This window comes from Pseudophryne corroboree, chromosome 4 (genome assembly GCF_028390025.1).
Source record: "Pseudophryne corroboree isolate aPseCor3 chromosome 4, aPseCor3.hap2, whole genome shotgun sequence".
NCBI classification, from domain to species: domain Eukaryota; kingdom Metazoa; phylum Chordata; class Amphibia; order Anura; family Myobatrachidae; genus Pseudophryne; species Pseudophryne corroboree.
This window is the reverse complement of record NC_086447.1, coordinates 279682582-279696915: the sequence shown is the minus strand read 5'-3', so window position 1 is coordinate 279696915 and position 14334 is coordinate 279682582. Positions and strand designations below refer to the sequence as shown.

At 45.9% G+C, this 14334-nt stretch overlaps 1 protein-coding gene across 5 annotated transcripts in view; it reads right to left on the bottom strand.

Moving 5' to 3' along the window:
* NMD3 (NMD3 ribosome export adaptor) overlaps window positions 1-14334 on the bottom strand; it is a 204065-nt gene that overhangs the window by 44581 nt on the left and 145150 nt on the right. For all 5 annotated transcript variants that reach the window (XM_063916173.1, XM_063916175.1, XM_063916174.1 and 2 more), the window contains exon 10: window positions 962-1079. In XM_063916173.1, coding sequence (XP_063772243.1) covers window positions 962-1079 — 118 coding nt within the window. The remainder of the gene's footprint in view (window positions 1-961; window positions 1080-14334) is intronic.

Below are 14334 nucleotides of genomic sequence, written 5' to 3'. Positions count from 1 at the left end.
TATTCTGACCATTGTTCTTTGAAATATACCCATGGGAACTGCAGACTATATTAATGCTTTGCACTACAATTAGCAGACAATAGCATTTATAAGGACTTAAATAAACATCAAAATTGCTCCCTACAAGAGGACACCAAAACTTTAGCGGAGGTTTAGAAACTTCCAGCATGTTTCTGTTGCTGTAAAACGTTCAGAGACCTTTTGGACATTAGACTGTTTTCCTAGCATCATTCATTCTATTTCAGCAGGGGTCATAGATCTCACGTCTATATAATCTATGCAATGCAACTCCTAAAGGGTCAAAAGCCCTAAGAGGTCAACAGTATCTTCATTGAAATGTAACATCCACCACTGTGACAGTAAAAGTTTCAGTCTTTTTCTGCCTTACATCAAGCAGTCCAATCATCCAGAGAATATTCCTACCATATTAAATCATAGCCTACAGATATTTGCCACAAAGTCTAGACAACGCTGTGTACACAAACAATCCCAATAGACCTCCACTGCAGTAACTGAAGCTGTAACAAATGGTCCATGCGGACTCCTACATACAGCGATGACTCACTGGCCAGGCCATCAGGCATTGTATGTATGTACGTATGTCTATATACAGTATATTTAGCTGCAAACCGTACTTGTATCACAGGTGGCAACAATTCTCTTCCACAGACTGTACATGCAAGGGAGACTTAAGGACACATTCACAAAATAACATATACACAATGAGAAGGCATCCTGTAACAGCAAGAAACTGCTGCCAATGATTCTTTATAATTCCATTTAGAAAAGAAGATGCATTTTTTTATTTATTTTTATACTGAACAGTATTTTTTTTTCTTTCTGCTATTTTTGGTCTTACGCAAAAGCTGATTCAACTGAGAATACAGAGTCTGAATCTTCATGAAGACAGACGTCAGGAACATTGTTATAATGAATCAAGAATTCAGCCGCTCAGACTTACTCTGCAGAGTGCTGGGGTCAATCAGGTGAATAGTGCTGGTCACCCGCACACACACGCACAGCTGATTCATGTTCCCAAGGCTCTGTGCTAGCTTTGGGGAGAGACACACCAGATTGTCCTGTGCACAATATAAAAAGAAAAGAAAGATGAAAGATATAATTGGCATAGGTTGTTGACAAAGCAGCGGTTTCACATAAGAGACACAAACAAATTCTGTGGAAGAGGATGATTCACTTGTATTTTCTTTAATAGGAATTCTAAATATTTTATTTGGACACCGTACTTGTATCACAGGTGGCTACAATTCCCATCTATAGACTGTACATGCAAGTTTATATACGTTTACATAACAGCTATTTTACAGGATAATTAGGGTAATTGAATCACTGCGTTAAGCAATGTTTAGGTTTGTAAGATGCTGCTTTTCATTGGCTTTCATATTTATTGTTGCAACCCTTCACTATGTAACATCTTCTGCAGCATTTCCCAAGGCAGCCTCAATATGCAGCACGTTAATTCAGTGTACATTGAGTAGCAATACGTTTCTGATGTTACATTACAGCAGGGTGTGTAACTGTTTACAGACAAACTGCTCTATATAGGAAAACAAATAATGAACTTCAGATGTTTTGTATTTTAATTTTAAAGCCAATAAACATGTTTCACATGCCCGGCAGTAATGACCCAGCTCAGGCGCCCCCCCCCCTGCACAGTGCTGGGGGTCAAGCAGGCATCACACACACAGATCTGAGTCATGCTCCCAAGGCACTGTGCTAACTTTGGTAACTTTGCGCTTAACACATCAGATGCATTTCTCATGCATTTGTTTAAATGTTAAGGTAAGTTCTGCTGATGATTTAGCAGCAGCTACTGAGATCGCTGGTTGTTTGTATTTTGATTTTTTTTGCATTTTTCAACAGGGATGTTAGGCAGCTATTAAAAAAAACAAAAAACGAAGGCGATCACTGACACTAATAATATAAGCAGTGTGCTTATTATAACAATACAAACAATAATACAGAATGAGTAAAGGTCCAATTGCAGGGTAAAGTTACTACTTTACAGCACATACTTCAGAAAAATGCAGTTTTAAAATAAAAGAAAACTGTTCCGTGGTGAATGCCTTGGGTAGTATTTAAATGCTCAGTTTTATAGAACAGACATTCCTGTGACCCTAATCTCATATGATCATTCAAAGCCAATACACAGTCTGATGCGACAGCAAACCTCCCAGCTCAGCGAGCATGCTCCTGCCAGTAGACTGGCTGCGCTCACCCCTCATTAACACTCATTAACGTCCATAGCTGTCCAAGAGATTGCGATCTTTAAGGTCTAAGGTTTTTATACATTTTTACTTTTGCTGCATTTACTATCCATGTCACAAACAATCAACATTAGTAATCTTGTGGTGAGCGAAGCGAGCCCAGGAGGGGCCACATTTCAACAAATTGGGGTAAAATAGGATTTTAATTACATACTGGTAATCCTTTTCTCGTAGTCCATAGAGGATACTGTGGTCCATTTAGTACCATGGGTATAGACGGGTCCACTAGCAGCCATAGGCACTTTAAGAATTTGATCGTGTGGGCTGGCTCCTCCCTCTATGCCTCTCCTACCAGACTCACTCTAGGAAACTGTGCCCGAGGAGACGGACTTACTTTGAGATAAGGATAGATAAGGATAGTGGTGAAATTCCGAACCAGCACACACAACAAGAAGAAAACAAAGCTAACCAAACTTAAAACAGGAACAGCAACGGCTGAACCAAGAAACAGGAACAGCAATGGCCAATGTATCGAACTTGTAGAACTTAGCAAACGTGTTCGAACCTGACCAAGTAGCTGCAAAGCCGAGACACCCCGGGCAGCCGTCCAGGAAGAACCCACCGACCTAGTAGAGTGGGCCTGTACAGATTTTGGACATGGCAAACCTGACGTGGAATAAGCATGCTGGATAGTAAGTATGATCCAGCGTGCAATTGTCTACTTTGAAGCAGGACACACAATCTTATTGGGATCATAAAGAACAAACAGCAAGTCCGTTTTTCTGTGACAAGCTATTCTTTTCACATACACCTTCAAAGACCTCACAACATCCAAAAGACTTTGAAGTAGCAGAGGTGTCGGTGACAGCTGAAACCACAATAGTTTGGTTGATATGAAATGCGGACACCACTTTAGGAAGAAATTGCTGACGAGTTCCAAGTTCAGCTCTGTCCTCATGGAAAATGAAATAGGGGACTTTTGTCAGACAAAGCCCCCAGCTCTGACACACGTCTTGCTGAAGCCAAGGCCAACAGTGTGATGGTCTTCCACGTAAGATCTTTTACGTCCACCTCCTGTAACGGTTCAAACCAGTCCAATTGGAGGAACTGCAGCACCACATTGAGATCCCAAGGTGCCGTTGGAGGCACAAAGGGAGGTTGGATGTGCAGAACACCTTTCAAGAACGTCTGGACCTCAGGTAGAGAAGCCAATTGTTTCTGAAAGAAAATGGACAAGGCCGAAATCTGGACTTTTATGTAGCCAAGATATAGGCCCACATCCACGCCTGCCTGCAGAAAAAGCAGGAAACGTCCCAGATGAAATTCCACCGCAGAATAAATTCTGTTCTCACACCAAGAAACTTATTTCTTCCAAATACAATGGTAATGCTTAGACGTTACCCCCTTCCAGGCTTGGATCATAGTCTGGATAATCTTTTTAGGGATCTCACTCCTGGGCTAGAATCAGCCGTTCAACTTCCATGCCGTCAAACCTAGCCGTGGTAAGTTCTGATAGACGACTGGGCCCTGTTGCAAAAGATCCTTGCGAAGAGGTAGAGGATCTTCAAGGAGCATCTCCAGAAAGTCCACATACCAGGCCCTTCTTGGCCAGTTCGGAGCAATAAGCATTGCTTTGACCTTTTTCCTTTTTATTTGCTTTAGAATTCTTGGGATCAGAGGAAGTGGAGAAACACGTACACCATCTGATAGACCCATGGAGTCGTCAGGGCATCTATCCCCACCGTCTGTGGGTCTCTCGACCTGGAACACCACCTGGGCTACTTGTTGAGACGAGAGGCCATCATGTCGATCTGTGGATATCCCCATCGACTTGTCAAGCACCTGAACACTACCGGGTGAAGGCCCCACTCCCCCGGGTGCAGGTCGTGTCTGCTGAGGAAGTCTGCTTCCCAGTTGTCTACTCCCGGAATGAAGACTGCTGACAATGCCACAGCGGATCTTTCTGCCCAGAGGAGAATTCTTGACACCTCTGACATTGCTGCTCTGCTTTGCGGTCCACCCTGTCGGTTTATGTACGTTACTGCCGTCACATTGTCCGACTGTACCTGAATTGCCCGATCTTGAAGAAGATGCGAGGCCTGCAGAAGGGCGTTGTATATGGCCCTGAGTTCCAGAATGTTGATTGGAAGGATGTCATCCTGACTTGACCATCTTCCCTGAAACTGCGCCCCCTGAGTGACTGCTCCCCAACCTCTGAGGCTTGCGTCTGTGGTTAACAGAATCCAGTTCTGAATTCCGAACCTCCGTCCTGCAACAAGGTGAGAAGACTGTAGCTACTACAGAAGGGAGATCCTGGCCTTTGGCAACAGACGGTGCATGTGAAGATGCGATCCGGACCATTTGTCCAACAGATCGAGCTAGAAGGGTCTTGCATGAAACCTTCCGTATTGAAGTGCCTCGTAAGAGGCCACCATTTTCCCCAGAAGGCGAATGCACAGATGCACCGACACCCGGGTTGGCTTCAGGACATCCCGAAACATCGACTGGAATACCAATGCCTTTTCCAACAGAAGGAACACCTTTTGTGAATCAGTGCCCAGTATCATTCCTAGGAATGGGAGCCTCCGTGTTGGCTCTAGGTGAGCTTTCGGAAGGTTCAGAATCCACCCGTGATCCTGGAGGAGTTTGGTTGAGAGACCAATGCTGTCCAGCAACCTCTCCCTGGACGGTGTTTTTTCAGGAGATCGTCCAGGTGCGGAATTATGTTCACTCCCTCTTTGTGGAGTAGAAACATCATCTCTGCCATCACCTTGGTGAACACCCCCGGTGCCATGGAGAGACCAAATGGCAGGGCCTGGAACTCGTAGTGACAGTCCTGCAGTGCAAACCATAGAGAAGCCTGATGAGGCGGCCAGTTCAGAATATGAAGGTACGCATCCTTGATATCCAGAGACACTAGGAATCCCCCTCCTCCAGACCGGAGATCACCGCTCTCAGAGACTCCATCTTGAACTTGAACACTCGTAAGTACGGGTTCAAAGACTTGAGGTTCAGAATCAGTCCGGCTTTGGTGCTACGAACAAGTTGGAATAGTACCCCTTGTTTAAGTAGATGAGGTGGAACTGGAACAATGACCTGAATCTGTACCAGTTTTTGGATGGCATGCCATAAAGTCGTACTTGCCTCTTGTGAAACTGGCAAGCCTGATTTGAAGAATCTGTGAGGTGGGAGATCTTGGAACTCCAGTCTGTAGCCCTGGGAAATAAGATCTATGACCTAGGGATCCTGGCACGCATTTGACCAGATCTGACTGAAGAATTGTAGTCAGATTCCCACCTGACAGCCTTCCAGGCATTCCAGTCGATGTTTCGGGATGTCCCGAAGCCAACCCGGGTGTCGGTGCATCTGTGCATTCGCCTTCTGGGGAAAATGGTGGCCCCTTACGAGGCACTTCAATACGGAAGGTTTCATGCTGAAGTCTTTGAGGAAGCAAAGCCTGAGCTCTGTTCCTGAGCACATGCAGTTGCTGGTTTGCGTGGTTTACCTCTTGCGCCGCTGGAGGACGTAGAAGCGCCTCTGGATTTGCCCTTGAACTTGGCCGTTCGAAAGGACTGTAACTTAGAAGCTGAATAAGTCTTCTTGGTTGGGGGGGCTGCGGAAGGAAGATACGTAGACTTACCCGCAGTAACTGTGGAGATCCATTTGTCTAGTTCATCTACAAACAAGGCCTCTCCTGTGAATGGTAGGCCTTCCACCCCTTTCCTGGAGTCTGCGTGAGCAGTCCACTGGCATAGCCACAAGCCCCTTAGTGCTGACACTGCCATAGCGGTGGTGCGTGCATTAAGCATGCCTATTTCCTTTATGGCTTCCACCATGAAGTTCGCAAAGTCCTGTATATGTTGCAGGAGTAAGACAACATCCCCCCTAGATAAGGAGTCTAACCTCTCAATTAGGTTACCTGACTATTTCGCAATGGCTTTAGTGATCCAAGCACATGCAACAGTGGGTCTTTGGGCCACCCCAGCAGCTGTATACAATGATTTGAGTGTAGTCTCAATTTTACGATCAGCCGTGTCTTTTAGGGAGGCTGCACCAGGAACAGGCAATACAATTTTACGTGACAGCCTAGAGACTGATGGGTCCACCATCGGTGGATTTTCCAATTTTTTTCCCTATCCTCCAGAGGAAAAGGAAAAGATGAGAGCAACCTTTTAGGGATCTGAAACTTCTTTTCAGGATTAACCCATGGTTCTTCAAACAGGGTATTCAATTCCTTTGACATAGGAAAAGTAACTGAGGACGACTTCTTTACATTAAAATAAGATTCCTCACTCTCCTCTGACACCTTATCAGGAATATGTAGAACATCTCTGTTAGCCTCTATAAGAGCCTCTAATCCCTGTGACAGAGCGACATCCCCCTCCTCCAAGTCTACCTCACCATACTCCAAGTCTGACCCATCAGCGTCAGAGTCAGATTGCAGGACCAGAGATTGCTTTTGCGGACAAATGGGAGGGAACTGAGATGCTGTTTTGAGGACGGAGTCTCTGTTCATAAACTCATCCACAGTTTGTTTTAAGTATTGCGTCTCTTTCTCATTGCGGGACAATTTTGTAGAAAGAGTGGAAATCATTCCTTTGAGAGATTTAACCCACTCCGGTTCAGCCCCGCTAGCTTGTGAACCCTGAGTACCCAGTAGTGAGCCCCCTGGTGAAGAGGAACACTCCGCTGTACAAGAAACACACTCTTTAACTGACATAATGTAAATGTGACAGAAACCACACACACACAGGAAAAGGTTAAGCACAATTAACTCACAAAGAGCCCTTCAGGGAGACAGAGTTGTTTGGAGCCAACCCCCACGCGCCCTTATTGCTAATGCCAAGCTTAGCCAGGTTGCAGACTAAGTACCCTGATAGGGGACTTAGTACATTAATAGTCGCTCCCCCCCTGTTAAGACCCCCTGGTACCACTGAAGTAATCTGGAGTTACACTGAAAGAGCTGCGCGTCCCTGTCCTGTCAGCGTCTGTGTCCACTGCAGAGAAAAAATGGCGCTGGTGAGCTGCTGGATCCTCTCATAGTGAAACCCGGCCCCTTCAATGGCGCGCATTTTTTTTATACTGGCTGAGGAATGTTACTTAAAATGGAGAGAAACCTTTTAAGGCTGTGTTGCCAGTTTGGGTACTGTGTACAGTGTACTGAGACGCAGTTGTGTACTGTGTCTGGAGATGCATAGAAGCCGTGCGCCTCCGTACCCTCGTGCAGCCATAATGGCCGGCGCCCTGCTAACCAAGATGCCGGCTCAGTACTCACCACTCTTCATTCTTCTGGCACTGTTAGGGGTGGCGGCGTGCTGCGGGAATGTAGGAGCTCATTGTCCTGTCAGCGGGGAACGGGACCATTAACCCTTCAAGAGGTTGGGCCGTTCCCCCCCTAAGTCCCACGAAGCAGGTAGGCTGGTGCCAACCAGCCCTGCCTGAAAACAACAGAGAAAATAAATGCAGAAAACTCTTCAGGAGCTTCCTTCAGCATGACCGGCTCCTCCGGGCACATTTTCTAAACTGAGTCTGGTAGGAGCGGCATAGAGGGAGGAGCCAGCCCACACTATCAAATTCTTAAAGTGCCCATGGCTCCTAGTGGACCTGTCTATACCATGGTACTAAATGGACCCCAGTATCCTCTAGTACGTAAGAGGAAAAAACGTCTAAAAACACAACCACCCAAAATTTTATTTTTGTGTGTTGACCTTTCGGCCCCATCGACCTAAAGGCAGTCTAGCTTTTTAATGTCTATCTTCTGTATCAGAACCGATTAGTACATGTGTATGTTGGTGACTATTTCATGAAGTGATCAGAGTGTGAAAGGGACTGCAACAACCAAACTATATGAAAAGGGGAAGGGGTGTGTGGTAAGGTTTTTGTATTTTTAGCAAAAGATGCTACCAGCATGAATCACTGAGCAACTTATTTACTAAATCCTTAAAGCTATTCAATTTTTTTTGTTGTTACAGACAAAAACAATTGCTGTAAAACTACCAGTGTGAGATTGTTAATAATCCTTGATCCTATTCGGTCACCCTATACTCCCTCTTCAGGTAAGATCATTAGCTCTATTGACTTTCAATATCATCTCTATGCTGATGATATTCTAATTAACCTTTCCTCCCCCTCTCTCCTCACTCATATATCCAACTGTCTCTCTGCTATCTCTTCCTGGATGTCCCATTGCTTTCTTAAAAACTTAGCATGTCAGACTGGGTTGATTATTTTCCCACCCTCCCACATAACCTCACCGCCAGGGCCGGATTAACAATGAAGCGGATGGAAATGCAGCTCCAGGCCCCCCTTTGAAAATAGGCCCACAGCAGTCAAGAGGCCCATAACAGCCGGCATAACAATGAGTCACACTGACTCATTATATGCCGGCGCCGGATAGTGCCGCCGCTGCGGTTCCCAGTCTGTAAATCCCGGCCAGAGCAGGAGGAGGGGCAGCTCTCCTTTCGAGCGTCTCCTCCCTGCAGGTTATTGAATTGCCTGGGCGGAGTGGAGGAGGAGTCGCTCTGCTCTCTACTCTCAGCTCCTCCCCCCAGACTCCAGTGCTGCTGAATGATGAGGACGGCCGCAGACGGGGAGGAGGGGCACCACAAAGTAACGGCCGCATCCACACTGCGCTAGCCAGCACCCCCCTGGCCACCTCCCGCACCGTGCTGGCCCCTTCAGCCGTCTCCTGCTGCACGCTCCCTACACCACTCTGGCCACTCTCCGGCGGCTGTTGCCCGCAGGGACTATAATGTGTCCACGTCACATTTGACAGTGTCCTGCTTCCTGGGGGACTCTTCTAGCTGTATTTATATTTTACAACTAAATTCTGGAATGTGATGCAAAATTGGACCTTTATGACTGCGCATTTGCATGTACCACTGCAAAACCTATATCAGTCTCCATGAGAGTTGCATATTTCCCCGTTTCACACACTCTTGAGGAGCACACGTCCTATAATTTTTCTGTTCTAAGCCAGAGCAGCAAGTCACTACTATTCACACAATATGGCCAGAGATGAAGATACGCATCTGTAGCGCATATCTTGCCTGAATTTGCTCTGTGCATGCTTCGGTAATGGGTGCTCCTAAGTACCGTCAATGCAGACACATGCACAATTTGATTTCAACTATACTTTGGAGCGACAGGGCCATCTAGACACACCGAGGGTCTGGGTAATAATGGGAATATGGAACTTCAATTTGTGCAGCCTTGAAGCAGCGACGCGTGTCTTGGAGGGGAGTAAATCTCCTCCTACAAAGCTTGCCATGCCCCCATCATTCCCTGGAAAATAGTACCAGCCCCCTACCCCTGTCAGCACCCAATACTGTGGCAATGATTTATTACTGGACGTTAGGCAAAGTGCAGCGATGTTGCAAATGCAGGCTATGCAGAGCTGGGCAAAGCATTTGCACCTATTATAGGGCAGGTGCAAGGTGGAAGGGGGGTTGTAATGGGCCCAGGCCAGCTGTGTAGGGGAGGAGGAGAATTCCCCCTCCTTGGCATGCAATGTATGTCACTGCACATAGTTGTTTTTCTTTTCAATGTCCCATCACTTGGCTGGCCATTGCTTTCTACAATCCTGCAAGTCCACACTGGTGGGGATGATTACTAGTAAACCAGGCAGCAGAGACGTTAAGCATGCAGGTGCAGACATCTCTGGATGCATGCTACTCGGAATATGGGCAGATATATATGTATTATTTTCTGGGAGCTCTCCTTTGGAGCAGAGAACGTCTGCTCTACTGTGTGGTGTAGTGTGACTGACGGACACTACTGTGTGGTGTAATGTGAATAGGTACTATTATGTGGCCACGCCCCTATATATTTGACACACGCCTTCGGTGCGCACTGTCCCTGCTTTCAATGGGGAGAGGCAGGGTGCCAAAGCAAGCAGGTCTAGAACCAGCCCTGACTTCAGCATATACAGACTATGAGGGAAGGGGGGCACACTGACGCATATACAGACTAGGAGGGGAGGGTGGCAGACTAATACACATACAGACTAGGAGGAGAGGGGGGCACACTGCCGCATACAGAGACTAGGAGTGGGCACACTGACGCATATAGAGACTAGGAGGGGGCACACTGACGCATATAGAGACTAAGAGGGGGCACACTGATGCATATACTATAAGGACACACTCCATTTCAGTGGCCACGCCCCCTTTTTAGGTACGCGCAACAGTAATACCGTCTCATTTCCCATACCCCCATTTTAAATTCCCACTTCGACGACCACTGTATGTGTGTGTGTATATATGGGGGTCTGTTGTTCTGCTCCTCTATTAAATGGTTGAAGGTAGGCATTAGCTATGACCTCCATGGAGATACCTACACCCATGGCACAGGCCACACCCCCTATTTAGCCCACCCCCACCACAGCGTGCGTCACGCCTCCGCACACAATAGGTCCTTCATACATTTCAGCTCCAGGCCCATGTGGACCTTAATCTGGCACTGCTCACAATTTCACTATCGATGGCACAACAATCTCCTCTAGCCCCCAAGTGCGCTGTCTTGGAGATATCCTGGACTCCTCCCTCTCCTTCAAACCACACATTCAGTACCTCTCGCAGTCCTTCCATTTCCATTTCAACAATATTTCCAGGAGCAGACCCGCTCTCACCCTGAATGCTACTAAGTCCCTCATCCACTCACTGCTCATCTCCAGATTGTACTACTGTAATCTCCTCCAAACTGGCCTCCCTGACAACCACCTCTTTCCAATCCTGTCTATCCTCAATGCTGCTGCCCAGCTCATCTTCCTTTTCCAAATGTACTACATCTGCCTTCCCTCTTACAAGGCCCTACACTGGCTCTCCTTCCAAATAAGAATCAAATTCAAGCTTCTTTCACTCACTTCTAAAGCCCTCACCCATTACTCTCCAACATCTCTGATCTTATCTCCCTTTAAGGGGGATACACACTGATAATGTCGATATTACCTTAGACCGCAAAGCTATACCTCTAAATACATTACTACCGTGGAGCCGCTATGGCCGCTAGACTGAATACACGTGCTACGCACTTTGTACGCTATTTGCGTAGAGTCCCGCACGTGGTACGTACTTGGCGTACACACGCCGCGCTGAGTGTACAGAGTACACACAGCGAGCGCACACACAATTGATAACCTTTAAACCTTGTTAATGATACAATGTAATGATATGATCACACTTTAAACCCTTAACAGCAAAGTACTGCAACGATGTTATACCTTAAACCTTAAGTAGCGTTGACGGTATAAAGTACCCGCAGTGCGTACACCTTATCAATACTTATACACCTTATACAGATAAATACACTTTAAACCCCTTGCAGGAAAGTGAAGACACCACACCGATTTGTAGTTGAAACCACAGGGTTCTAAGGCCACAGTGGATTAATTCCAAAAGGTAAACAGTACAAATCATACACTACAGGCTAACAAGATAAATCCAAACAGAATAATGGCTACAGTGAATGTACATACGTGAGAATGTTCGCAAGCGCAACCCGGCCGGTCCTCCGCTGGTCATACAGATAGCGTTCAGAGTCTTCTGACCGGCCAGGCAACAATGGGCTTTTTATACACAACATGCATACACAATACAATGGTCACTGTAATCGCATTGTCCATTGGACACAGGGATATGTCTTTACATTACAGAAAAGGTCATAGGTGGGTTTGAATAGATGGGCGATGTCTTTCCCCAACTGCTCTTGTGGGTGGTATCCTCTGGATTCCCGCCGCATACATAATATACAGTAAATACAGTTAATGTTCATATTCTGCTTCTGCACATAACTATACGCTGGAACATGCGATCTTTCTCTAACCAACACCGGAATGTTACCCTCAAAATACCCTACAGCTGGATACTAGACATCACCTTCCAACCTTTAACTGACCCTTCCTATCATGCAAAGGCGAATATCTTAGTCCAGGAACTGTTTAAACTATTAATACTCGCTGACGTGGTGCAAGGGAACTATGGGTACAAAATGCACTATATGGGTTAAATATGTAATGTTCTAATAACCCTCTACGCGCTCACAAACTCCGCCGTAAATACCCATATCTCACGCATGATCGCCGGAGCGATCCTACGCAAATTGCGGATATGTGCACGCACGGCGGACTGAGTGCACGAGCAGCGGGCATGTGCATGGGGTTAGTACAAGGCAAATGCATTACAATATTTTTCGACTTTGACAACACGGAGAGATCCATGCTTAAAATCTAAACAATCTGACTAGATTGCTTAGAAGTTGAGCACAGCCGCTATCGCCGTTGCTAGATTGGCACAATCTAGGACATCGATCATTTCACCGCCGGGCGATTTAACACCCCCCGTCCGCCCCCTCACTCAACACACATCCGTGTGTACTGGGCTTTACACTCCCACCCATCATCTTCACTCCACAAATGCATGCCGCCTCTCTTGCCTACTGCTTACCTCCTCCCACTACCAAGATTTTGGCTGTGCTCCTCCCAACCTCTGGAATTCTCTATCTGTCCCTTTCAGGCTCTCCACCTCGTTACAAAACTTCAAACAAGCCTCTCAAGACCCACTACATCAAATCATACTAACCCTTTGCTTCATGCTCACTGTCTTCCCCATCTGTCACTCCTGTCAGTCTGACCCTCCCCTTTACAATGTAAGCTTTCACAAGCAGGAATCTCCAGTATCTTAGCCTATCTTCAACTCCATACTCCCTTAAACAGCACCTAACCCTAGGTTCTGCCACCCTGATGATTATTTCAGTGTCATGTCAGCTGATGCAGAAATGTTTATATACCCTGTACTTGTCTTATATTGTCTGAACTCTAAATTGTTTTTCTCATTTTGTTCATTGTTTATGCACTTTGTAAGGCACTGCGGAACCGTTTTGATGCCATATAAGATGATAATGATAATAATAATAATAATAATAATGATAATAATAATTATTATTTTTATTGACAAGCCACACAGCATGCAGCATTGAGGTTTCACAACACTGGACTGCATCACTGAACGCGATATTTTTCACAATAACTTTTTCAGATATCTTCTATTAAAAGCACTGTGATTTAAAGGTTGTCGTCCATGTACCTGTATATTTGACTTATTACCAGTCATTTATATAGTGCACACATATGTCGTAGCACTTTACAGAGAATATTTCACCATTCACATCAGTCCCTGACCCAGTTGAGCTTACAATCTATTTTCCTACCACATGTACAGGCATACACATGTACATTCATGCTAGGGTTCATTTCTGTTGAGGGCCAATTAACCTACCAGTATATTTTTGGATTGTGGGAGGAAACTGGAGGGCCTGCAGGAAACCCACGCAAGTACGGGGAGAATATACAAACTCCACACAGTTAGGGCCATGGTGGGAATGAAATCTACAACCTCAGTGGTCTGAGGCAGACTTAACAAAAAATAACAAGTTGATTCTGCATTGCCAAATTATAAACATCCCTTTCCTCACTGTGGGGGGAGATGTATCAACCTTGGAGAAAGAAAGTGGGGAAGTTGCTCAGAACCTGATCTGCTTCTGTCATTTATCTAGCACCGTCTTTGAAAACACTGTTAGGTGGTAATGGGTTGACTTGGGCAACTGCTCCACTTCATCTCTCTCCAAGGTTTGATAAATCCACCCCCCTGTGTTCTTGTTTCCACTGTCTATGTTTTCCTTCATTCTGAATTGGGCCGTCGATGGGAAGCAATAATGCTAGCAGCTACAATTTCTAAACTGCCAGCAGCACTATGTACTGTAGTAAGCCTTGGACCACAGATAAAGTGGATGGAGGTAAAGTACCAGCCAATCTGCTCCTAACTCCAAGTTACAAGAGGTGTTTGAAAAATGACAGGAGCTAGTTGGTCATACTTTATCTTTCTCCACAGCTTAGCATATGTGCCCCACTAGTACATGGACTACACACTGCAGCAAAGGCATGTGTGCAGAGGTCACAGATAGTGCAACTTACTAGTGGGTCATAGAAGCATCGGTGCAGGTTATTAGCCTACAGCTTTACAGGGGTTTTTCTTTTCTCCCCCATCAGCCATCTGCTCTGGCTTTGTTAAATGCTTCCCTTTCTATATTCTTCCATCTGTCTGCAACGTAGGAG